General features: G+C 41.9%; 1 protein-coding gene across 1 annotated transcript; it reads right to left on the bottom strand.

The window, feature by feature from the left end:
* Positions 1 to 2,975: 2,975 nt before the first annotated feature.
* On the bottom strand, positions 2,976 to 26,823 carry LOC129722964 (uncharacterized). Its single transcript, XM_055676855.1, has 3 exons — positions 26,661 to 26,823; positions 26,405 to 26,591; positions 2,976 to 3,188 (listed from the first exon to the last, which is right to left on the bottom strand). The coding sequence occupies exons 1-3, from the start codon at positions 26,730 to 26,732 to the stop codon at positions 3,085 to 3,087; spliced, it is 363 nt and encodes a 120-aa protein (XP_055532830.1). The 5' UTR covers positions 26,733 to 26,823; the 3' UTR covers positions 2,976 to 3,084.
* Between the last annotated feature and the right edge of the window lie 259 nt (positions 26,824 to 27,082).

Genomic DNA, 27,082 nt, shown 5'->3' with positions numbered 1-27,082 from the left:
TTTGTGTTCAAGGCATTATTACCAGAAATATTGGTATCACGGAGAAATTAAACATTTTCACCAATCTTTCGAAGCGTTCCAGAAACCGGAAAACATCATCTTGAATATCAAAATGGCATCGGACACCGGTTTCTGTTTTTGACGTAGAATCACACGGCAGCATTCTGGAATAGAAAAATTGAAATTCCGAAAACATTGAAACGCTCAGTTAATTTTCAATAGATTTCCTGCATTCTTGCAGAAATTGATTGAGAAATAAGTTGAGCGTTCACTGCAAGCGGAAAATTATGATTTTATGATACCAATTATTGTACTATTAAATTAATATAGAGTCATGTTCTGAACGCAGATTTCGACCAATCAGAGCTGAAAATGAGGCGATATACCGTCCAATACGGGTATTTTCGGAACCGGGATGATATCAGGATGCCGGAAATCACCATTGTTGGATAAAAATTATCCATCCATATTGTTATGATCCATCTTCCATCTGAAATCCATCACAGATGGAACGCAGATGAAGGGTCCGTTCGAATACCCCAAGGGTGCGTTGGTCCAGGTTTTGTGGCCGTAGAGGACTATCGGTATGACTAGTGTTTTGTAGATGGTCATCTTCGTACAGCGGTGAATTTTATTCAAGCGTGACGTCCTCCGGAGTCCAAAGTAGGCACAATTTCCTGCCATAAGGCGTCGACGAATTTCTCTGCTGGTGTTAATCATCTCTATTCAATCACCGCTAATATGAATTCGCGGTGGGAGGTTGATGCTGTATTCTCTGGAACCGCTTCCTCTCATGTACTTAGTCTTTGATACGTTTATGGCCCGTCTAATTCGTCCGGTTTCAGCCTTCAGTCGTCTCCGATGTACGTCTCCGTCATCTGCTTAAGGCTTCGAGCTATGATGTCAATATCATCGGCGAAGCCAAAGAGCTGAACGGACCACCTGAGTACCTTGCAGGTGGCGCTCAGCAGTGTGATTGCAAGGTAGTCGCCCCCGTGTTTCAACAGCTCGCTGGAGAGTTGAACACCTCCAGCTGCTTTCCTGTTTTTTAGCCGGCCGATCTCCTCTTTGCCCTCCTGTAGGTCAGGGGCTGGAATTCTGTCGTCATCTGCGCGCAAACCGAGATCCACTACCACTTCGTCGTCGTCCCGCCAGCCATCTTCAAGAGTAATTCTCAACTTACATATCCTCGCACTGATCGACTGCCGACCGATCACGCGTTGGTGCATCCTACCCAGTACTATCCCAAGCTCGTTGATGATGCCACAACTCTGGTAAAAGGTAGCCTCTCGATGTTCGCTTTTTCATTCCTTCTGTCTCGATCAGCAAAGTTCCTGCATTGCTACAATTTTGAAGCAACGTGAACTGAGTTCGTCATATATGATCCTGTCGCAGCCGTGAAAGCATAACGATCTGCAGTTCCATTTACCTTTTCTGACCATCGAATTGATTTATTCCAATCAAGTATATTCCCTGACCTATTGCGAGACATACGAGAGGCTATAGTATCGAATACACAACTTTCTCAACTTTTATGATTAAACTGCTCTGAAAAAATCTTATATTTTAAACTTCAAACACGTTGGAAATTATAGGATTCAATTTATTCATGCCATCATCGAATGAAAATATCTGACGGAAATATATTTTGGTCAATAGGATTTCTTCAGCCCACAGCCTTTCATTGGTTTACCTTACGCATTGTCAACCGATCGAATCGCACATTGTGTGTTGTTCTTCAGACCATTACTTAAATTATAAATAAAACAATTTCGCCGTCTTGTTAATTTTGGGCACGTACCTTAATAATATTCTCCATCAATCTTAATTCATTTCTTCGGACAATGGATGATCAACGCATTTTTACTATGCTAATTATGGTATTGTGCGAATTTACATCTAGGTATTCCCCAACTGGGAATAAATTAAATCCGTTAATCATTTAAAAACGATTATTACTCATACCCACAAAACATTTCCAAGCGAACAGCGAACTTTTTTGTTCCAAGATGAACAGGCACCTCTAGATGAGAAGAAATATCCCTCTTCTCAGGCGCACTAATCTTCTACAATCTGGCTTCAATCTTCGTTCGAAAAGGATTCTCACAGTCCACTGATACGATCTCGGGTACATGCATTACTCCAAGAGGAGATCAACGAACTGGGAATGATTTTTTTTTCCATCCTCAGCAGATTCCTCTATGCAATTCTACCTAAGACTACAAGTTATGCACCTAATCATGAATACGAATGGGAATTTAAAATCGGGACAAGCGACGAAATCTTGCATAAACCCCAGTTGAAACTGGTTTCGCTCTCCCGAAAAAGCATTTTATTGTTTTTTTTTTTTTTTTTCAGACAACCACAAAGAAACAATATCATTCAGCCAAATTTCTTATTCATTCATGCGGGCATGTTATCGTCTCTGCGCGCTGGCTGGCGGCTTACCGTAAACTGGTGGTTCCCGGTTGCCGATAACTGTTTCAGTGGCGCAGAACCGAAATATGCATGCAAATAAGAAAAGAACATCTACAATATGAGAACCGAAAATTATTGCACCATTATATGTGTGTATGTTGTTGGCTCATGGAGGCCAACACCAGCGAGTGAGTTTTCCAGAATGCGGGCTGTTCGCGGCATGCCCGTATGGCAAGATATGGCGTATTGCGTTGCGGCTAATCATGTGTAAAGTTCGCCTTCGGGACCGTTGCGAACCTCCACGGTCTGCAGCGATCGTAATTCGCAACGGTTAACAGCCCATCGATGATAGGTGGATGATAGGTTTCTTCCTCTGGGCTGGAGGAGCCGCGATACAATATGCAAGGCCATCCGGTCGCTGTTCGCGAACCATGAGCTCGCATGTTTCGAATTCGGGTTGTTGTGTAACCGTTTTTTTATGAATTCGCAATTTGCTGATTATGGTTATTTTGATTACGTAAAATTGAAACTTTGTTGTGATATAAAAAACAGTAAAGTTAGAGTTTGCCTATTTCGGGAAACAATATATTTCATTCTTTGTTTATTACCCAGACAGGGATAGATTTGGTACAGATTAACGCAGCATTCGCTCCGGCTCTCACTTTTCTAGTTCTTGTTGCGTTCGTGATGCTGGTGGTGGGTGCATTTTTGCTTTCCATCTTTGGAGTACGTACAACTTACACCGCTGGTGACTTGCCCTCCTTCAACATCTGGAAAAGTGCAGAAGAAAAAATAAACTTTAATAATAATCCAGCGCGTTTCAGAGCGAAAGCATGATAAATATGTGTGTATTAATTTGGGGAACAACCTGGCCCATATTCGGTTACCGTAGACTTAAATTCTTCACCCAGCAGTACAGGGAACCGGATCGGTTTCTAGAGTAGCGGTGATCACGGTACTATATTATGTTCAACAAGTTGAGAAAAAGCGTAATTGTTGATATCACTATCATTAATATAAACTTGTTTGCTTCATTAGCACGTGTTTTTAGCTGCAGTAAAAAAATCACAGTTTAATAAAGTGTGAAACCAGAACAATGTATTCAAAGCAGTAATCAAAGCAAATCAAAGGAAATTGCAAAATATGAAATAATTATAAATGAATAAAACTCTTTCTTACAAATCCCCATCTATAACTTCTAATTTTGCATCCAAAGATGAATTTTTTTATATTATATTATGTTGATTTGATTTGTTTTTGTTGATTTGTGTCCGTGAGTGACTTTGAAATGTTTGCTACTTGATCGAAACAGAAGAGCACGTAGGAAATTGTCACGCTCAGTGAAACCATTTTCTATTTAACTTTTATATTACTGTGTTTTAGTAATCAAAATGACTGTTTGAATTATTGAAATTTTCGCCGGTTCTTGGTTGAAATGAAAAATAATTTGAGTATAACGATAAACTGTTTCGTTATGTTCCGCTCATAGCAAGTGCGATACACTGAAAGAGAATATTTAGAGTCTGATATACGTATACTGCCTGTAATCGCATAATTGTAACATTCGACATTTTATGGATTTCTTGCTTTTTTTTGGGAAATGCTTAGAATAGTATGTACTTTTTACATCTGAAAAAATATGCTTATGTTTGTGTGAAAAAAGTCGTAAAAAATACCAAGTTGTTTTGTCACATAGCGTAAATAACCGCATAATTGCCACACTACTTAACTTTATCAACTTTTTTGTCAAAAAAGCTTCCATCCAAATCCACATCTGCATCCTTTGGAACTCGGAAGTTATACTGGTCTGGTAACCAACCACCGGTTGATCCGTTTCTGGTGTTCAGCTCATGCTTGTTGAATACATGAAAAACTTCATTTTCCCTCTGATATATTCCAAAAGTAGCTTGAAAGTGACGGCATAAATGTATCATTGCAAAAATTTCAACCAATTTGACTTCACAAGTAATGTTTAAAGTATACAGAGTGTAAAGTAGTGCTTTCTTCCTGATACGCAGTTTAGTTGAAGAGTCTATTTGCAAGAACATATTGCGAACAAAGCATTTAAGGTCAAAATATAAAAGTGCGATTTGCTCGAACAACCAATTTTGTAAATGTTACAAATATGCGATTATGGGCAGTATATGTCAACGTTGAACACAGGGTGTTTGAAAACAACTGACTGGGTACAAAGATTAAAAATTTAGAAACTGATAATTCCTAGGACGACATCACGACAGCGGCATTGAACGAATTTTGAAGATTCTGCATGAAACATGCGTGCGTTAAGTCATTTTTTTTCTGTAGGTAATAAGAAGTATTCCCCGAATTGTTGCGATTGCCGGCAAGGGCTTTCCGCGATTTCTGCCGAACTTTTCAGAAATGGGCGAAAATCGTAGGGATTTTCTATGCGGGGTCGGAAAATTTGATTCGAAATGGTTGAAATCGCCAGGATTTTCCGAGACGACTTGATCTTCCGAAAGAAGTGGAAAATGCGAAAATGAGCAGAATGTTCCACGAACAAGCGAAAATCAGAGTGGTTTTTGTTGTTTTTTTTTTCACAACATTTATTTGACACGGCACCAGTCTTGTCCCCTTGCTCTTCTTTGTGCATTTTTCAACACATAAATTGCTTCACATCAGTTTGTTAGTAGGCATTGTGATGAGCAAATAAAAAAGCACAACGTTCTTGAGCGGTGCCTTTGCGCGTAGAGAGTGTGGAATATAACTACACATATGAGTAGGCGAGCCAAAGCTGCGTTCTGTTGAGAAAATTAACTATGTCTGGGCTAAATTTATCATAGACCTGCACCGTGATAGTAAAAAAACTCAGTGAGTATAACACAGTGAGCATAGCGCAGAGCCTTACGTAGACGCTACAGAACAGGTTATTAAGGAAAGAGCCAGAAAAGTTTTCAACCTGCTAAAATGTTCATCATAGTGCCCTTATCAATGAGCAATACATGTTCGCTATCTATATTTTATCAGTTGTAATCGAAAAAGTCTCTCTGCGAGTGCTTTATGCGCTAGCTCTTCACAATACAAGCTTTCTGATGTTGCGTGTTTGGCTTTCTTTACACAGTGTGCATTTGCTTCCAGCGCACGAAAAAAATAATCAACTCATCCGTTTTTTTTTTTCAACATGCTTCTGTGTTCTGTGCAAATTATATGAGCCTCTTTGTTACACACGATGAGTATGCCAAGACTGCACGGCACAATGATGGTTTTTGTTGTTGATTTGAAACAAAATTGAAGCGTTATCTACGCTAACCTGTTGAAAGGGTTTGTTGAAAAGTGCTTGTGTATATTTCAATTTCAGATGAAACGCCTGGTGCAAATTTCAGAGGCAACCAGATTGAGACAAGCACGTTGGCAAAAAATGGAGAACATGGGAGGAGTCTTTGGGATGTTCTCTCGTGGCTTATGGCAACTTTCCTGGTCTCAAAATAGTACGATGCAATGGTCGACAAACTGGTTCGTCGAAGGAACGAATTGTGAACTACAAAGGCTCATTGGACACATTCCTAGCTCTTCTACGCCAAGACATCAAAGTTTCAAACTGCATATCTGACCCAGAACTGTTGTGTATGTGTAAGAGGGTAAATTGAACTTCACGGAAAACGTTTGTTTCATCTAAATTTACATGCAAAACTTGACTAAATGATTGGATTAAAACACTCATAAAAGATTAATAAAATCATAGTTTTGACACTATTTTTAAAAAATGTGCTTAAATGATACTATTTTGAAGCTATCGGCATGTGATACATCAGAAAGTAAAAAGTTTTTATGCGCGTATTCAGAGCCTAAATGCAGTTGTGGCTGCTATTTTGTAGATTCAATTGGTAGGTCATTGAAAAACAGGTTCTTTATTATGGTGTCGCGTACAAAAATAGTAGTTTTTTTTTTCGTATTGTGCAAATGTTACAAATTGTACACGCTCGTAGATAATAACTCTAAAATGAGTAACATTTGACGCATTTTCGTAAAAAGTGGAACAACTCTTAAATTGAGTAACTCAACAAATACTCAAAACTGAGTAACACTAGGCGTCTTTAAAACGAGTCATTATTACTCAAAATTTGAGTACGACATTACTCATTTTTTGGGTACAGTTCAGTTTCATTACTGGCTAGAAATCCGCCACGGCCAATAAACGACACCACATGTTCATCAATAATTCCCTTGTAATAAAAGTAAACAGTTATAATGCCTTCTGAGGCGCACACAATTAAATACATATGTCACAAACTGAAGCACATCGTAATCATCTTTCAAAATGGACGTCGTTTAATGCGACGTTACTCAGAAAGAAGCTATATGAAGGGAACCCAAAAAGTGAGTCAAAGTTACTCAAAATCAAAAAGGACTTCTACTCATTTTTTGACGTCTACGAACATCGTTCTAAACTGAGTCAGAGTTGTCAGTTCATGAGTTATTATTTACGAGCGTGTAGAAAAGTAGTATTAAGGATTTTCTTAGTACTCGATGAGACCTTTCTTAGCATAAAGACGACTCGGGCTAAATTTCTAGTTGTCAAAGACGGAGAGCGTTGCCTCCTCGGTAACACTACGGGAAATTGCTTGGGAATCCTCAAAGTTCGAATGAATAATAATAAGGTCGATGATAAACTACTGCTTTTCACGATTATCAAAGGTGTTAAAGCATTCATTCACATTGATCCTGTATTCCAGCCTATGCGCTGCCTACCTCTTCCGTTGGAAGCAGCTGTCAACCCAAGTATGATGACAGTTCTACAAGGTATTCTACATTTTTGTCTATCCACGCACACAAACAAATCTCGTTATGAAAAATTTCGCGTTTTGTATGGAATTCAGAACATTTTTGGAAATTTCTCGTTTTATATTGTTTTATATCTGATTTTTTTGGTTGGAGAGTGAATCTCCAGTTGAAACACACTAGAAATTGATATTAATTTAGATTTCACACATTCCGCGTCGAACACTCGACAGAAACGGACAATTACAATCCGGTCCGTGTGTACGAATAGCCAAACAAAAGAGTGTATTATTCAAGGCCATCAGTTGACAGTCGAGTCCGTGTCGCTGTGCTGAGTGATCTCACACCCGGCTCACTGCTGGTGGCTGTATTGGTGCTGCTGTACTGGTGCTGCTGGCTGCTTTGGGTGCAGCTTCGAACGATCGGACAACCACTGCTGGAAGGAAGAAGTAAAGAGGTACGTGTTCTTGTCGGCGCTAGTTCGCTAGTGCGCTACATTTAGCGCGATGGATATAGATCCCTCGCCTCCCGTGCCACCATCCCCGAACCCCCCTGACCCTGACCCTTCTGTTACCCCCTCCCCTGTTCATTCTCCAGTCCCCCCTCGCCCCAGGCTTTACCCGGACGGATCTCAACAGGGCAGCTATACTGTTTATTTTCGTCCAAAGGCAGGAGTGAATTCAAAGCGATTAAACATACTGCAAATTTCAAAAGACCTGACGAAGGGGTACAAGGCCGTGACCGAAATTTCCAAGGTCCGACCTAACAAGCTCCGTGTCGTGGTCAGTGATCTGGCACAGGCCAATGCTATCGCTTGCTCTGAGCTCTTCACACGCGAGTATCGCGTTTACATACCCGCACGAGACGTGGAGATCGACGGTGTCATAACCGATTCGAGTCTGTCTGTCGAGTGTATCCTTAAAAGCGCAACCGGTTGCTTCAAAAATACCGAAACACAGGCGAAGATTTTGGATTGTAAGCAATTGCGGTCCATGTCTCTCGTTGGCGGTAAAAAAGTTTACACTCCGTCAGACTCGTTTCGCGTTACGTTTGCCGGATCTGTACTCCCTAGCCACGTCTCGATCGACCGGGTTCGTCTGCCTGTGCGATTGTATGTACCCCGTGTTATGAATTGCACCAATTGCAAGCAGTTAGGCCACACAGCCGCCTACTGCTGCAATAAGGCACGATGTAGCAAGTGTGGGGAGACTCATGCGGAAGATTCTTGCAGTGTTAATGCTGAAAAATGTATTCACTGTGGGGAAAACCAGCATGAGCTCTCCACATGCCCGGTGTACATGCAGCGCAGAGATAAAATCAAGCGGTCACTTAAGGAGCGTTCAAAGCGTTCTTACGCTGAGATGCTGAAGAAGACCGTGACCACTTCTACCATAACATCGAACCCCTTTGATCTGTTGCCCTCCGATGAAACCGATTCTGACGATTCATCAGCGGGAACATCTTATGCCAATCCTGGGGAGTCTAGGAAGAGGAAAAATGTTTCTTCTCCTAAACTTCCCCGTAAAGGTCCTAAGATTTCCCAAAGTGTAATGAAAAGTACGAACAAACCAAACAGTGCTGCGGAAAAACCGAAGCAAACTCCTCCTGGGCTTGCAAATTTAAAGTCCCAGAAGGAGTTCCCAGCACTGCCAGGAACATCTAAAACCCCAGTTGTTCCTTTTGCACATCCAGTTGATGGAACAAACTCTGGATTAGTGAAATTTTCTGACATTGTGGACTGGATTTTTGAAAATTTCAATATACCCGATCCAATTAAAATTTTTCTTACAGCATTCCTCCCAACAGTTAGATCATTTTTGAAGCAGTTAACTGCCCAATGGCCCCTCCTTGCAGCGATTGTATCCTTCGATGCCTAATTCAACTGCGTATATGAAGGATTCTATCTCTGTCTTACAGTGGAATTGTAGAAGTATTTTACCAAAAATTGATTCGTTTAAAGTTCTGATAAATAAAAACAAATGCGATGCATTTTCCCTTTGTGAAACTTGGCTTACTTCAAATATTGATCTCAACTTCCATGATTTTAATCTTATTCGCCTTGATCGAGACACCCCATATGGAGGAGTACTTTTAGGGATTAAGAAGTGCTATTCTTTCTATCGTATTAACCTCCCCTCGATTCCAGGCATCGAAGTTGTCGTATATCAAATGACAATACAAGGTAAAGAGCTTTGTATTGCCTCAATATATATACCTCCCAGAGCACAGGTTGGGCAACGGCTGCTCTTTGATTTAATAGAACTTCTTCCCTCGCCACGTTTGATTTTGGGAGACTTCAACTCTCATGGTGTGGCTTGGGGTTCCCTTCACAATGATAACCGCTCCTCTTTAATCTATAACCTTTGCGATGACTTCGACATGACTATTTTAAACAACGGTGAAATGACACGTATCCCGAAACCTCCAGCGCGCCCAAGCGCTTTGGATCTATCCTTATGTTCGACGTCGCTACGGTTGGATTGCACATGGAAGGTAATCCTCGATCCTCACGGTAGCGACCATCTGCCTATTCTTATTTCAATTACAAACGGGTCAACTCGCATGCGACCAATTGACATTCCGTATGACCTCACACGGAATGTCGATTGGAAGTTATACGAGGAAATGATTTCAAAAGCGGTCGAGTCGATTCAACATCATCCACCACTTGAAGAATACAACCTCCTCGCGGGCTTGATTCTCGACGCCGCGTTGCAAGCCCAAACGAAGAAATATCCCGGCGTAACGAACAAAGAACGGCCTCCCACTCCGTGGTGGGACCAAGAGTGCTCCGATGTCTACACGCAAAGATCCGACGCGTTTCAGGCCTACCAGAAGGGAGGTATACCTGGCGACTATTTACGGTATTCGGAGCTTAATACCAAGCTTAAAAGTTTGGCTAAAGCAAAGAAACGCGGATATTGGCGTCGGTTCGTGAACGAGACGTCGAGGGAGACATCGATGAGCACTCTTTGGAACACAGCCCGAAGAATGCGGAATCGCGTAACGGTCAACGAAAGCGAGGAGTCTTCAAGTCGGTGGATATTTGATTTTGCCAGGAAAGTATGTCCGGACTCTGTTCCTGAGCAAAACATTGTTCGCGATGCGTCTCCGGGCCACGACGCGATAGAATCACCTTTTACGATGGCAGAATTTTCAGTTGCCCTCCTGTCCTGTAACAATAACGCGCCTGGGTTAGATACAATCAAATTCAACTTGTTGAAGAATCTACCCGGCAATGCCAAGAGGCGCTTGTTGAACTTGTTCAATAAGTTCCTGGAGCAAAACATTGTACCGCAGGATTGGAGGCAAGTGAAGGTGATCGCCATCCAAAAACCAGGGAAACCAGCTTCTGATCACAACTCTTATAGGCCGATTGCAATGCTATCCTGTATCCGGAAATTGATGGAAAAAATGATACTCCGTCGTTTAGACCATTGGGTCGAATCAAATGGTCTACTATCAGATACTCAATTTGGCTTCCGCCGTGCCGAAGGGACGAATTATTGTTTTGCGTTGCTTTCAACAGATATTCAGCTGGCGTATGCTCGCAAAGAACAAATGGCGTCTGCGTTCTTGGACATTAAGGGGGCTTTTGATTCCGTTTCTATTGACATTCTTTCGGGTAAACTTCACCGACAAGGAATTTCTCCAATTTTGAACAATTTTTTGCACAATTTGTTGTCCGAAAAGCACATGCATTTTACGCACGGCGATTTGGCAACTTTTCGCATTAGCTACATGGGTCTTCCCCAGGGCTCATGTTTAAGCCCCCTTCTTTACAACTTTTATGTAAATGACATCGACGAATGTCTGGCAAATTCATGCACGATAAGACAACTTGCAGACGACAGTGTAATCTCTGTTACAGGAGCCAAAGCTGCCGATTTGCAAGGACCATTCCAAGATACCTTGGACAATTTGTCTGCTTGGGCCTTACAGCTAGGTATCGAATTCTCTCCGGAGAAGACTGAGATAGTAGTTTTTTCTAGGAAGCATGAACCTGCTCAGCTTCAAACACAATTAATGGGTAAAACGATTTCTCAGGTTTTGGTACACAAATATCTTGGTGTCTGGTTCGACTCTAAAGGCACCTGGGGTTGTCACGTGAAGTATCTGATGAAAAAATGTCAACAAAGAGTGAATTTTCTTCGTACAATAACCGGACAATGGTGGGGAGCCCACCCAGGAGACCTTATAAGGCTTTACCAAACAACGATACTGTCTGTTATTGAGTACGGGTTTTTCTGCTTCCGCTCCGCAGCAAACACACATTTGATCAAACTGGAGCGAATACAATATCGTTGTTTGCGTATCGCCTTGGGTTGCATGCAGTCGACCCATACGATGAGTTTGGAGATCTTAGCTGGAGTACTACCATTGAAAAACCGCTTCTGGAGCCTGTCTTCTCGTATTCTAATCAAATGTGAGGTCTTGAACCGTCCCGTGATTGAAAATTTTGAAAGATTAATCGAACTTAATTCTCAAACCCGTTTTATGACATTGTATTTCAATCACATGTCCCAAAATATTAACCCTTCTTCGAATATTCCAAATCGTGTCGACTTATCAAATACTTCTGATTCTACTGTGTTTTTCGATACATCCATGATAGAAGAAACTCGTGGAATCCCGGATCATTTACGCGTGCAGCAGATCCCTAAAATTTTTTCCAATAAATATCGAAACATCAACTGCGACAATATGTACTACACTGACGGATCACTTCTTGATGGGTCCACTGGCTTCGGTATCTTCAATAACAATTTAACCGTCTCCCATAAGCTCGATAATCCTGCTTCTGTTTACGTCGCAGAATTAGCTGCAATTCAGTACACCCTAGGGATTATCGAAAAAATGCCCACGGACCATTATTTCATCTTTACGGACAGTCTCAGTTCCATTGAGGCTCTCCGATCGATGAAAGATGTTAAGCACTCTCCGTATTTCCTGGGGAAAATACGGGAACATCTGAGTGCTTTATCCGAAAAATCTACTCAGATTACCTTAGCGTGGGTCCCTTCTCACTGCTCGATACCGGGTAATGAGAAAGCGGACTCTTTGGCTAAGGTGGGCGCAACAAATGGTGATATTTATGAAAGACCAATTGCCTTTAATGAATTTTTCGCATTTGTACGTCAGAATACGATCATCAGTTGGCAAAATTCTTGGACCAAGGGGGAACTGGGAAGGTGGTTACATTCCATAATCCCCAAGGTATCGACGAACCCGTGGTTCAAGGGGTTGGATGTAGGTCGGGATTTCATTTGCGTGATGCCCCGGCTTATGTCCAATCACTATAGATTTGACGCGCATCTCCGTCGTGTTGGGCTCGGGGAGAGTGGTATCTGTGCCTGTGGTGAAGGTTATCACGACATAGAGCACGTTGTTTGGTCATGCCCTGTACACCGTGACGCCAGGTCTAGATTAATAGCTTCCCTGCAGGCCGAAGGTAGGCAGCCGGCTGTTCCTGTTCGTGATGTCTTGGCGAGCCGTGACCTATCCTACATGTCCCTTATATACGTTTTCCTGAAATCCATCCACGCCCCAGTTTAGTCCTATCCCCTTCCGCCTACATCCAACCAAACGACAAGAACACGTTAGGACCCCGGATCCGGAAACAGCAATCAGACCCGCACGATACTCTCAAGGCCCGATGGAAACAACCCAATATGCCAGTCCGTAATATCTTGGCCCAGCAGCGGAACAAATTTAATATGCTGCTTACCTATGGCAATGAAAACCATCAAACAGCAAACCTGTGCTTTTAATGCAAAATATTCTAGCTTTAAGTTAGATTTAGTTTCAGCTCGTAGTCGGCAGCGAGGATAAAAAATTTGCTTTTAGTTATTAAGATACTTTAGAAAGTAAGCTACCAGATATAATTGGCGCCGTTAAACATTGAATTGTATTTGTGCCGTGTCAAATAAACTATAGATGAAGAAAAAAAAATTAATTTAGATTTAGTGTGAAAAATTGCGACATAATGTGGAAATAACATACATAAAAATGCTATATTTCCAATAGTTGGAGCATAATCATAGTCATTGTCATAGCTCATGACTTTTGTTACTGTATGAAACATAAGCGACTCTATTTAGAAGCGCTATTAGAGTACAAGAAAAAAACGAAAAGTGCAAGAAGGTTACCGGCAAATTGATGAAAAACAGCATATTTTACCTAAACCCCAGCATGTTCATGTATTCCCCACAAATAAAACATGTTTCAACATCATTTCTATAACTTTTCAGGAGAGTATGTTTTATAAGTTTAGTTTAAAATGCAAAATCATTTCAAATTTCATACAAAATTGGAAAAAGTTCATAACGATCACTAATACTAATGCATCCACGTGAATAGCATACCTTTTAGAACTGTCATCTATACTTGGGCTGTCAACAAGAAATTAGATACGCTTCTTCGTTGTGAAATCGTTGAGCCGAAAATAAGACCTACCGCATCTCCACTCGTCGTGGTTTGGAAGGCAAACTAGGAAGAAGAAAACCTTTTTGCAAATTAAGCTTGACGACGAATCTACAGGGTGGCAGCGTGAAAGTGCCTTTCGAAATCATTGCAAGTCGCCCGCATAACTTCGTTCGGCATTTCGTTCCGTTTTTTAAATGTGTCCAAACTCAAATGCCTTAAATGTTCGCCAACTTTCCTAGCATGTATCCCCAGATACTGAATTCTAGCAGATTCCAATTCGGTGACGACGCAGGCCATTCAGATGAACTGATGAAACAAGGCAAATTCTGCCTACACAATTTCTGAACATGCTCCATAAACATGGTCATTTTGCTTGTTCAAAGTTGCCTCCTTCTCGTCCGAAATAAAAAATTATGTGACTTGCGTGCGCTCTTAGTAGGCACCGAGATCTAGCCAGCCTGTCGGCAATATTTTTTCTAGTTAATCCGTGAATTTTCTGCTTTTTAAAAGTTGAATATCCCAGGTCCTTTTCGATCACATTTTGCATGGAAGGGTGGCTCATGTTCATTTCACACGCCACTTTTCTTGCCGAACGGGCTGGATTTCGTCGGAAACGTTCCTTCACTGCTTTGATGATCGCTGGAGTCCGAACACTCCGTTTATTACCAGGTTTCCTCTTGGGAACGACCGTGCCTGTATCCTTGAAACGCTTGATGGTCCTGTAGACGAATAATCCGCTTATATTCAGATGATTCTTATCTCGATGAAGGTCATTCCTTGCAGGTGCAAGACCCTCATTTGTTCTCTATTTGAGTCCATTGCAATTTTCTTGAGAGCGGAACTGCAAACTGACTGTATTTATTCCGAATAAACAGTAAACACGTCACTCTTTCAAACCATGTTCAGATGTTTGTCATGCTGTAACAGAAAATAAAACGAGAGACACTCGAATACTTGTATCACTTTTATATTGCCATCCTCTATATTTGGAATAGACGGGATTCTGTCGTTCATAAAGGCACACACTTAGATTTTATTGCCGAGAACTGAACAGCTGATAAATTCAGCGAAATATTCTACAAGTTTTCGGCAGAACTCTCAAGAACTTCGGCAAATGCAATATTAATACTTACTGTTTTACGGTAAATCTTTACATTTGCTGAATGTTCGTCGAAATATATTGCTGACATTGAAAACTTCGCCTAGCTCGATGAGCTGTTGGGAAATTTGCCGAGATAAATTAAGTGTGCAGATAATGCTCCTCAAGTTAGCACTGTGTGTACGGAGATAGACGTAAGACGATAGACGAATAAGTTTTGTTAATCCACTATATTCAAAATTTTGCATACTATCCAGCGGCGAAGTGGAGCGGCAGAATAGATCAATTCTGAAACGACTACGCATCGCCCAGGAGCTGGGCCAATACTGGAGACACGAATTGCGTGATTACAACTTAACGTATCATTCGACGAATCGACAGGAAAATGACCCGGAGAACTCATGTTTGTTTATTTGTTTATAGCATCATCTGAAAGTTGTCTTAATGAATCGATAGTTAAAAAGAACTTAGTCTAACAATTTTCTTTTAAAAAATATGTGTGGATTCACAAAAGTTAAAAAAATTTTCAACATTTGCGAAAATTTTAACCATGTATGCTGCAGGCTCGTAGCAACCATAGTTCGTGCGGTGGAATGTATTTAGTAGCATCGATGAAGATCTCAGCATGCATTGTGATACACGAAAATTTATCGTGGATAGGAATTTTGGTGAGTCTATTTTGCCATTTAAAATCTTAGCTATGTCTTGAAATCACGTCCAGTATTTGCGATGAAACCAAGTTGTCTAGTGCGAAGCTCTAGAGAGCTACGTAGCCGCAAGGTTACAGAGTCCGCTTTGATAAGCGAGTGGTCGTGGGTTCGAATCTTAGTAGAATCAGGCCATTTGGTTGTCAAAGGACTTTAACATGGGTTCATTCTCAGGCTCTCCACCACATACCCTTCCTTCAAGCTGAATTCTATAGTACCCTTGCTGACTTTCATCCTAACAAAAAAGTCCCTCTTATGATAAAACTGTTCTGAGTAACGTATAATAGTTCTCTTCAGGGAATTATAATTATGACGCGGTCTTGGCTGGAGGAACGAGGTTTCGATAAGACTCTTTCCTCTTGACAAAAATACAAGTCCTACTAATAATAAACCTGACCAGAGGTGAAGCATTGAGTGCCTCTTCAGGGAATTGTGATTGTGACGCTGTTGTTGGTAGGAGGAACGAGGTTCGATAAGACTCCTTCCTCTTGACATAATAGAGCCCTCTTAGAATAAACCTGGCCAGAGAGGAACGTTAGGTGTAGCCTCAGTTCAGGGAATTGTAATTTGGCGATATTGGTAGGATAGAAAAGAGGCTCGGTATAGTAGAGCAGTAAGCTTGAAATGAAAGGGTAAACTCTCACACACAAGCACGGATATAAATGAAAAAGTGTATCATTCACTTCAATAGTGATACTGCCAATAATATGAAGTGCGGAGTACAGAAAACACCTGGGCAATATCACAATAGATCAAAATGTCTCTGGTCGCAGTGATGAGTCCACACAGAGGAAAAAAAAGTTGTCCAGTGGCTTTAGAAACGATCATTGTGCGGATTTCAAAAATCAATCTTTGGTCCATGATAACGCCAAGATCGTTTACGTGACCGGCTCTGTTTAGCACCATTCCATCAATTGCGTACATAAAAATTATCGGTGATTAAATCCGGTGAAATATAATCACTTTGCATTTTGCCGTGCTCAGTGTCAAGGCATTTAGTTTACACCACGTCACGAAACAGTTCAGTAGGGACTGTAATCATTGGCGTAAACACGACTGCAACCAATTCCTAGAGCACTAGCCGCGTCGTTGAAAAATAGTTGAAGAGGTTGTTTATAAGACACGACCGCAGAGCTAACGTAGAATACGACAGCCTGTTTTATGTCTGTGTATTTTTTGGAATAGGTTTGGGAATACACTCAATTGGGATTAATTAATTTAATAGTCTCTTTGCTTCAGATGACGTTTACCTCTGTAGCCGGCACCGCGGTTTCACTTGCTGCCGTATCCAAAACAAGAATGAAATAGAATTGTTTTGAGGCTGTCTTTTGTATCAAGTTGCTCAAAGATATCTTAATTTAGGCAGTGGCTACGAAGAGGCTATAGTCAAGGGCAAATAGTGCATTCCACATCTATAATATAACAGTTCAAATAACAATTTTCTGCATTTTACGATAGCGTACATAATTTTACAACTGATTGCTGCAATTAGTAAGACTTGCGCGAAAAATTATGTGATTCAGGCTCACTAGCTCAGAAATTCTTCAGATAAACTTTAAGGTAGTTGTGGTTGTCAATGCCATTTATTGACAACAGAATAATTTTTTTTTCAACATGGCAAATTTTTTGTTTAGTTTTGAAAGATTTACAGTGATAATTAAATTCTACATGAGGTAATTTATTAGCAATTATATATGAAAACTTCAATCGCTATACTGCTAGCCACACACGCTATATAGCAAGCCACACATGCTATAAACATGCACAGACACGCTAGACATGCACATGCTATATAGCAAACCACGCACGCTATTTAGCAAGCCACACATAATATAAACATGCACACACGCGCTACAGCTAGCCACGTACGCTATATAGCAAGCCACGCACTCTAGCCACATGCTATATAGAAAGCCACACACGCTAGCCACACGCTGTTTAGCAAGCCACGCACGCTAGCCACATGCTATATAGCAAGCCACATATGCTACACGCAAAACTTTTCCTTATTACTTTAGAAGCTATAGCGCAAAATTGCGTAAACAAAATTGGGTAACAAACCAATTACTTAAAAGGCAATAAAATTCTTTCTCAGTCAAGCAACAACACATACTGCCATATATTTAGCACGTGTTACGGGAGTACGACTATCTAATAATGGTCGTTTCAACCACATGCAAGATTTTTTCTGTCAAAACTGCTCCCTTTCCATCTCAAGCAAAAAAAAATCACACACCGTCGCTTATGCTGCACATGTTACAAGTTTCTTCAATCTCCAATTCATCCGGTGTGCGTGTATTAGTTCGCATACGGAGTAGAGAAGAAATATGTCAAGAGCTGCCAAGCAGCATTTTCCCCGTCATAGGGTATGTAAACGTTGGTGATTTCAAAGACTTGAAATACGTCTTGAAATGACATCACGATCTGTAAACTGCGTTAGAGAAAAACAAAAACATTCGCTTTCCTGCAAAATATCTAAAACACATACTCATCGGTTCATGGAAACTCATTTGCACCTGTTTGAAAATACAATACTCGTGCCTAACCAGACAAAATTCGCAACTTCGGCAACTCTGGTCAGACAGTATTACATATTTCCATTTCAAGTAAACACTGGGGGACGAAACGAAAGTGTTTCTAATTAGACATTTGAGGTTGACGGTTGAGATTCTGATTATGTGTGGATGAAGGGGACAAAAATGAACCTGATCGTTGCATCAATACAAATGCAGCGAGTGAAGTCTTGCTAACACATGCATTGCGGTGCTTGGCTGTATGTTCTCCTCCAGAAACACATACAAGCGTGTGGCCGTCATAATTTTTATTACTTTTTGTTTGTTACTCTTTGTGTATAATGCGCAGTCATAAGACACAATAAGTAATATAAAATTGCCCTAAAGTAATAAAATGTTCCCCGTTTTCGTTGGGTGTAACCACACACGCTATATAGCAAGCCACGCACGCTAGCCGCACGCAATATAGCAAGCCACACACGCTATATAGCAAGCCACGTACGCTATATAACAAACCACGCACACTAAATAGCGAGCCACACAAGCTATAGACATGCACACGCTAGCCACACACACGCTAGCCACACACCTTACGCTACAGATATTCACACACGTTATGTGCACACACTTTATATATATAGTGTTGATGTCCGCTGCTACTGCCTGCTGCTAGTAACTGATTTGCTTGAGGAGAAACAGTCTCTCTTATATAGCCCAAAGAGTGCATTTCCGGCTAACTAGGTACTCCATTCTGTCGTCCTTTTTAGGGAAAGGCAGCAAGCGACCAATCAAAAGTCGATATTTGCGTTTCGACAATGTTCAACAATTTTCAATATTACAATAGTTTGAACAACCAGATTACAATTTTCTGCATTTGGACGAGTGCTTAAATGATTTTTCAATCGATTGCTGCAAAAATGACAGAAATCGGTTGGAAACTGACTGGGTTTAAAACATTTTAAATTGGACAATTTTTGTGACGCTCTCGATATTTTCGGTTTTGAAATTGGATCCCTGTATTGAAATTGGGTCCCTGTAATTGTTGCCGTAAGACGTATTCTACGTCAAAAGATGATGAAAAGTAGTGGCCCAAGATTACTACCTTGCGGTACACCAGATTTGTTCGTGAAGGAAGTAGAGACAGTAGCGCCGAGCTTAACCTGCAACGTTCTATCACACAGAAATGATTTCAACCACGTGACGAAACTCCCAATCCCGATATTTTCTTCAGCATTATACAATGTTCGATGCGATCAAAAGCTGCTTTTAAATCGGTGTAAAAAACATCGACTTGCGCTTTGCGTTCAATTTCAGCGACACAGTGTGATGTGAAGTCCATGAGGTTCGTTGCTACGGAACGGCCAGGTATAAATCAATATTGATCGGAGGAAATTTAATTTTTCAAGCAGTTCAGGATAACACTGCTTACAATAATTGCGAAAACAACTTAGATGCCGCACACAGATTAGTAATTCTACGATAATTTTTTTTATGTTTTAACGTTCACCACTCTTGAAACATATAGGAGTGCTTCCAAACCAACGGAGAAGGAAGTTTTCAGTTTTCTTGCAGCGTAAAAAGCATTTGAGGCGTTATTTCAAAAATGTCAAGGTCAATAAGGTCAACTGGAACATTGGCAGCGACGCGACTTGCGTTGTGGTTAGAAACACAATTAGAAGCAAATACCGAAGAGAAAAATTTTCTAAATAGCTCACATGAATCTGAAACCAAGTTAGATTCGTTTTGAATTTATAAAATGCCAAAACTTTTTGGATTTCTCCGCAAGTTATTTTGAACATTCAAGACAGTTTGGACAGGCATATCAAAATCGAGATTCCATCAATCATGATTGTCAACGAGGACGGTGAGTGATGCTGTAGTTAAACAGAAAGGGAAAAAATGTGGCCAAAAGCTTCAAAACAAATGAGAGCGATACAGTACAGGCCAAATGTATGCGCAAAAGAAATAACTTACTGACTTTACTTTGTTGGCCGACGGATCGTTTACCGGTCTAAGGCCGAACGGTTCTCTGCTGAATATAGTTTTGGCGGCTCTCTCATCAAGCATCCTAGCTTCATGTCCAGCCCACTGAAGCCTGTCCCGCTATATCAGCATGTTTGTATACCTGATACAACTCGTGATTCTTGCGTCTGTGTCACACTGCATCTTCCAATTTACCGCCAAATATCGATGGCAGAACATTACGTTCAAATACTCCGAGTACTCGTCCATCAGTTTCCTTCAGCATCCATGCTTCATGTCCGTAAAGGAAAACCGGGAGGACCAGCGTCCCATAAAGTCCGTAGAAGGCCCTGATCGAGTGGCAACTCGTCGTTCACTTCGCGGCTCATACGTCATAAGCGTACCAAGATAAACGAATGCAACTTTCTCAAATTGTTGCCATCAATCTCCACTTTAGCACCAACACCACCGGAACTCCAATGCCTTCTGCCATCTACCATGTACTTTGTTTTGACAATGCTAATGTACAGTCGCAGCCTCGCCGCTTGCCTCTTGAAAGGCCTGGAGTTCACCTCTACGGCGCTGCAGTCGATACCGATGATATCAATGTCGTCCGCAAAACCAAGGAGCATGTGAGATTTCGTGATTATCGTACCGTTTCTTTGCTATACATACTGCACCTAAAGGGCTATTCCCACTGCCTCCGTTCAGGGACCGGGCCGGGACCGGGCTCGTCCGGGACTTTTCGTACATTCACACTGCGCCGTGCTTGAATCGTGCCCGCGCTGCGCTCTGGCTGAGAAATGTTGATGTGTGTATGTGAAAGAACGTCTTTCTCTTTTTTTCATACCGCAGCTCACTCCGCGCGAAATATGTCACTACAACATACACGCATCCACCCGAGTGCCTTCCGTGCTCTCTCCGGCCAGCACAAAGTATCGTCGGCAACGATAGTTTTTCTCTCGCACTGCGGCAGCACGACGGCAACTCAACGCTGCCCCGGTCTGGGCACGGCGCGTCGGTGTGAATGCGTTCATAAGAACGCATGCAATCAATCTCAAACGAGCCCGGACGACACGCGGAACAGCCACGGCCCGGTCCCGGCCCGGTCCCGGAACGGAAGCAGTGGGAAGAGCCCTTAAGGGCTATTCCCACTGCTTCCGTTCCGGGACCGGGCCGGATCCGGGCCGTGTCCGTGTCCCGTCCGGGACTATAATGCATTCACACTGCGCCGTGTACGAACCGTGCCTGCGCTGCGCTCTGGCTGAGAAAACACAACACTTTTTTAACACAACACTTTTCCCGAACTATAATTCAACGTTTGACTGTGACGGCAATATGCATGAATGCAAATGCAAAGCTAAACCGAAAATATGTTACTACTACATACACGCATCTACCCGAATGCCTTCCGTGCACTCTCCCGGCAACACAAAGTATCGTCGGCAACGATAGTTTTTTTCTCGCACGGCGGCAGCACGACGGCAACTCAGCGCTGCTCAGGTCTGGGCACGTCGCGTCGGTGTGGATGCGTTCGTAAGAACGCATGCAATCAATCTCAAACGAGCCCGGATGACACACGGATCAGCCACGGCCCGGTCCCGGCCCGGTCCCGGATCGGAAGCAGTGGGAATAGCCCTTTAAATGGCGATGCTTCAATCTAAAGCTACGAACGCGATGATGTATCGCCAGCTATCCGCACGCATTATTTTGGCCCTTCTGCGTCGTGCGAATTAGCCTAATTAGTTCCGTCGGGAAACCGTGGTCCATCATGATATGTCACAGCTCATCTCATTTCACTGAGTCGTATATCGCCTCAAAAACTACAAACAGATGTTGAGTCTGCAAGTCATACTCCAGGAACTGTCACAAGGTGAAAATTTGATCCGTCGTGAAACGCCAATAAGGTATATACAAAGGAGTGGCAGATAAGTTTGATAAGTGCTGGTGTCGTCGTCTAAAAGACGTGTACACCCGAAAAAAAACCGAAGCGATCAGAGCTGGCGAGTAAAAAGTTGTGACGTCACAAAATTTGTTTACCTTCGTCAGGCCGTGCGGATTTTTGGAAAATTGATTAATGAATGCTCTAAATTATGTACAAAACGTTAATGCCATCGTGTATATTGAAATTTTACGGTGTCTCAGCTTATCCGGCCAAAACGGTAGGCATAAGCTTTCAAACTTCCCCCGGAAACTCTGATGTGCGGAAATGCTGGCATTCGTTCTACCGGGTAGCAGATCCCACAAAGTTTTGTGTTTGTTTGTAACATTTCCGTGCAGAGCACTTCGAGCATTCGTTCCAAGCTGATTCCCGGCTCATTTTAACATTGGAAGGTATTTTTTCAATAACAGTCGTATCTGTTTTAGTCGTTTCATCAATGTTCACGCCATCTCCAGTGAATCCATCGGCATGGACGGTTCGAGCCAGAAAGAAGACCAGATCTGGGCGAATAGCAGAGCTGGTAAGGCAACACTAGATACAAGCACCAGCCAAAAAATCTACTTCTCCGGCCGATCTGGTTCAAAGTGTAGATGAGAAAGTTCCTCCGATGGGGGTCGATGGTGACTTGCTATCTGAAACGTGCTATCCTATGAACACTCTACGTACGTGAATAAATTAAATAAAACGTTTAATAAAACATATAGAACTCAAACTAGCTGTTATTTTTTCTAGATTTGTCAATTTTTAAAACTTTAAAACAATTTATTATCTTTTTTCCCCTAATTTCTCCAAATCTCACACACACATAACGTGGAATAAAATTTGACGTATGGGAGAGGCTAAAAGAAGCCATAGAGAGACATGAAATTAAATTTAAAGGGATTTAATTATGGTAATTTATGACAAAGAGGAGAAGAGCGATAGATTTCGGTTGACCTGAAAAATGGACGACATTTTGAATAAGATCGATTAAAAAATACTTTCACTGCATCATCTATGCCTCCGAATGAGTGATAAATATCAAATAAAAGATTTTGTGGAAAAGTTTACTATTTTTAAACCCTCTCTGTCCAGAATAATAATTAATATATGAGACATTTCATACGATTTGAAATCAATTCCATACATTTTGCTATGTCTTACTTTGCTCAATGGGTTGTTGTGACGTCGCAATCTCAGCCCGCGAAAAATGTTGCGCTCTAACACTGGCAAGTCGAGCTTCGTAGCCGCGAGGTTACAGAGTCCGCTTTGACAAGCGAATGGTGATAGGTTCGAATCTTAGTAGAACCAAACCATTCGTTCGCAAAAAGGATTTTAAGTATGGGTTTATTCTCAGGCTCTTCCACACAAAATCTTCTCTCCAGATTTAATAACCTCTCGTCTAAAGCTTCGATAATATCATAGACTGTAGCACGTTATATGCATTTAGAGTGATAGTTTGCAGGAGGATATGATAGAATCGATAAGGAAGAAAGTAGGTTACTAAATATGAATGAGAAGACAAAAAGTATAGTACTTTTGTAGTAACTTCCCTCCAGTACTTTTGTGTAGTAACTTCCCTCCAGACTTAATAACCACTGATCTAAAGCTTCGATATCATAGATATGCTTTTAGAGTGACAGCCAGCGGAAGGATATGATAAGGTCGATAAGGAAGGTAGTAGCACAGACTAACAGACATAACACGTCGAACAAATTTTCAATAAAATCATCGTTTGGATGATTCCAGTACTTTACTTTAATAACACTAGCACCATCTGCTGTCTTGTTCGCGCTGCGTCATGTATTTCGACATCAGCGCCAGCGTTACTGCATGTGTCAAATGGGGAACTACAAAATATGTATGAGATTGCATGACAGCGCCCCAGACGACGTTCTCGCGCGTTGACTGTTATTCGATTGAAAATTTGAAATGAACGTTTTTTGTGGCGATGGAGCTAGGTTCCAGTGTTACGTCTGTTAGTCTGTGGTAGTAGGTTACTAAGTCTGAAGGAGAAGACAAAAAGCACTATAACACGGAGCAGATACTTACAGATACAGATACTTCTCAATAAGTAGTACTGCAAAATGGTAAAAAAAACAGAAATGTGCAAACTGCAAAAACGTCCGGACAATGCCACAATAGATCAAAACAACTACTGGTCGCAGTGGGGTCCAAAAAAAAAACACTGGCAACTAGGCTCATCTGCCACTCTTTTGTATATACCTTATTGGTGTAACGCCCCTGTCGAAAACCAGCCTGGTTTTCACCAACGAAGGATTCCGTTACCGGTCTCAACAAAAACATAACAACATAACAACGTAATGCTCCGACAGTTCGATGGTCCTTCTTGTAGATCGGGCATATGAGGCCTTCCAACCAGTCATTTGTTCATCCACCCAGATCTTCAATATAATCAATTCACTCGGTTATTAGCTGCCGCTCTCCAATCTCTGGGACATCGTGTACCCTCTGCCAGATCTAGCTCAACCTGGTCTACCCATCTTGCCCGAGGCGCCCCAGGTCGTCGTCTTCCTACCGGATTCGAGGCAAACAACATCTTCGCAGGGTAGTCGTCCGGCATTCTTGCAACGTGCCCTGCTCAGCGTATCCGTCCAGCTTCTGAATCCTGTGTTCACCGTAGAATTGCGCGAGTTCATGGTTCATTCTTCGCCTCTATATTCCGTTATCCTGCACGCCGCCAAAGATCGTTCTTAGTACCCGTCGTTCGAAAACTCCGAGCACTCGTTGGTCCTCCTCGAGCATTATCCACGTTACATACCCGTATGGGCCATACTTCGTAGAAAGGCTTAGTCTGTTCGATCGCAATTGCTTGTGGAGCCCATAGTAGGCACGACTTCCGCTAGTAATACGCCTCCGGGTCTCTCGGCTTGTATCAATGTCCTCAGTAACCAGTGAGCCAAGATAAATAAACTCATCGACTACCTCGAACTCATCGCTGTCGATCGTAATGCTACTCCCTAGGCGTTGTTGGTCAGCTTCGGCTCCACCGGCTAGCCTATACTTCGTTTTAGACGTATTTATCTGCAGTCCAATCCTGGCTGCTTCGCGTTTTAGTCAGGTGTATTGCTCTACCACCGCCGCAGTTGTTCTGCCGACAATGTCCATGTCATCAGCAAAGCAAACGAATTGACTGGATTTGTTGAAAATCGTACCCCGCGTGTTGATGTCCGCTCGATTCATTACACCCTGTAGCGCAGTTTTGAATAGCAGGCAGGAGAGACCATCACCCTGTCGAAGCCCGCTGCGGGATTTAAATGGACCCGACCATCCATCCGAAATCAGCACACAGCACTGCGACTCATCCACCGTAGCCTTTATCAGCCTAATCAGCTTCCCCGGAAAGCCGTTTTCGTCCATGACCTTTCATAGTTCTTTTCGGTTGATAGTGTCATACGCGACTTTAAGGCGATGAATAGGTGGTGTGTGGGGTATTCTGTATTCACGGCATTTCTGGAGAATTTGCCGTATGGTGAAGATTTGGTCCGTCGTAGACCGTCGTTCCACGAAGCCGGCCTGATAACTTCCCACAAATCTGTTGGCTAGGGGTAAGAGGCGGCTGGAATTGATTTGGGAAAGCACTTTGTAGGCGGCATTCAGAACGGTAATCGCACGATAGTTCCCACAGTCCAATTTGTCGCCTTTCTGTACTGTAGTAGAAGTGGTACTTAAAAGAAGTGAGTGCAATAGGGTCTATTGGACGGAATTCCCTTACTCCGGAATTCGGCCACCGAACCTTCTGAATCGATGCGATTTCGACTCCCTGCCGCTGCAGTGGTTTAATGAAAAAACGGACGTTCCAAGTACCTGATTTCTATGTTCGTACTGTTTTAATTATGCCTGAAAGACTCCAAAAAAATACTAAAGAGCAGAGGTAACTCCATCAACAAATCAAGATGAAAGTAGGAAAAATATTTAAGGGATCAGGTGAAATCATCGTTTTTGAGGATTGGATTTTGAAAATTTAAGGACCGGGTCTGAATAAACGATTTGAAATGGAAAAATATTAAAAGCATACCTAACAAAACCAAACTCTTACCCATAGTATCCCTTTAAAAATTTGGGTATAAGTGAACATAATTCTGGTAGTATCTGTTGATTTTTACCCAACTGATTTCAATAAAAAACGGATGGGATTGGAAATTATTGGTGGTTTAGAATGAGTAATCCCCAATCACCATTGCTCTTCTGGGTTAAAACAGGATTCAAATCATTTGGAATATTTTAGGTTAAAAGGAATTTTCACAATTTGTGTACAATCCGCCTCAAGTAAACGACCAAAACATACTCACGATTTAGAATAAATTAGGTTCACTAGCTGATTTATGTATGCACTCGTTATTAGTGATAGTCCTATGTACAGCGATAACCTCTAGGAGGTAGAATTATCACTTAGCGTGAAAACATCCCAATTTTGCAGCGAACAAACAAAAGTTAACCCTCCAATTTATTTTAACTAGAATACTGCAAACAAAAATCAGTTCAATCTTTTTTACAGTGAACATTCAACACAACATTCACGTTTCAATGTGAAATTTATAAATCTGTAACCTTCTAACCATTAAAATACAAATAAAAAAAACATACAAACACTTACTCGGCAAATCGTCAAAATTGAATCGGCCTTGCAGGTTTCCGCCGCCAAAACCTCCACCAACCTGAGGCCACCCGCCAACTCCACCACCTCCGAAAGTAGGGAAGGGACCACCGGAATTGAACACAGGAAAGCCGAAACTCACCGGACCTTGGTTGCTTTGTGAGGCGTTATCCCGACGGACACGAGCCTTGCAAGGAAAACAAACACGCACTTTGAATTACAGTCGGAGACATGTTTCACAAATGTTAAAAATTACCAAAACATCAAGTAAAGAAGCTCCAAGCGCCACCGACATTAGCGAACACAGCAACAAACCAATCAACTTCATTTTTGCTCAATGAACGGAGCACACTTCGGTGTTACACAGTCAAATCTAGAATCGCAACTGAGGTGAATTCTTCACGGGAACAGGTCTGGCTGGATCATATGCGTTGATGCGTTATCTGTGAAAAACATGGAGCCTTGGGCAAGACTGAACCGAACTCTCATCTGTTATTTGTTGTTCTAGCAGCAGGTTCGCTAATCAGTTCAACCTATGACACCGCCGAAAGGCGATAGACGTTTCCTACAAAATTTGGTAACAGCCGCTCTGCTGTGTTTCCGCGTATGCATTTGGTGCCAAGGTTTTCGAGCGAGGGTTATTCAGTTGATATATGAGGTTTTCATAGCTTGAAAGAT

Source organism: Wyeomyia smithii, chromosome 2 (assembly GCF_029784165.1).
Source record: "Wyeomyia smithii strain HCP4-BCI-WySm-NY-G18 chromosome 2, ASM2978416v1, whole genome shotgun sequence".
Taxonomy (NCBI): Eukaryota; Metazoa; Arthropoda; class Insecta; order Diptera; family Culicidae; genus Wyeomyia; species Wyeomyia smithii.
Note: the sequence above shows the minus strand (reverse complement) of the source record. Positions and strands in the feature narration are given on the sequence as shown.

What these genes read in the sequence shown, in the direction of transcription:
- LOC129722964 (XM_055676855.1), bottom strand. Translation starts at nt 26,732, where the DNA reads ATGAAGTTGATTGGTTTGTTGCTGTGTTCGCTAATGTCGGTGGCGCTT. An exon ending in CTTCTTTACTTGATGTTTTG is followed by an intron (nt 26,592 to 26,660) that starts GTAATTTTTAAC and finishes TTTCCTTGCAAG; the next exon opens with GCTCGTGTCCGTCGGGATAA. An exon ending in CAATTTTGACGATTTGCCGA is followed by an intron (nt 3,189 to 26,404) that starts GTAAGTGTTTGT and finishes GCACTTTTCCAG; the next exon opens with ATGTTGAAGGAGGGCAAGTC.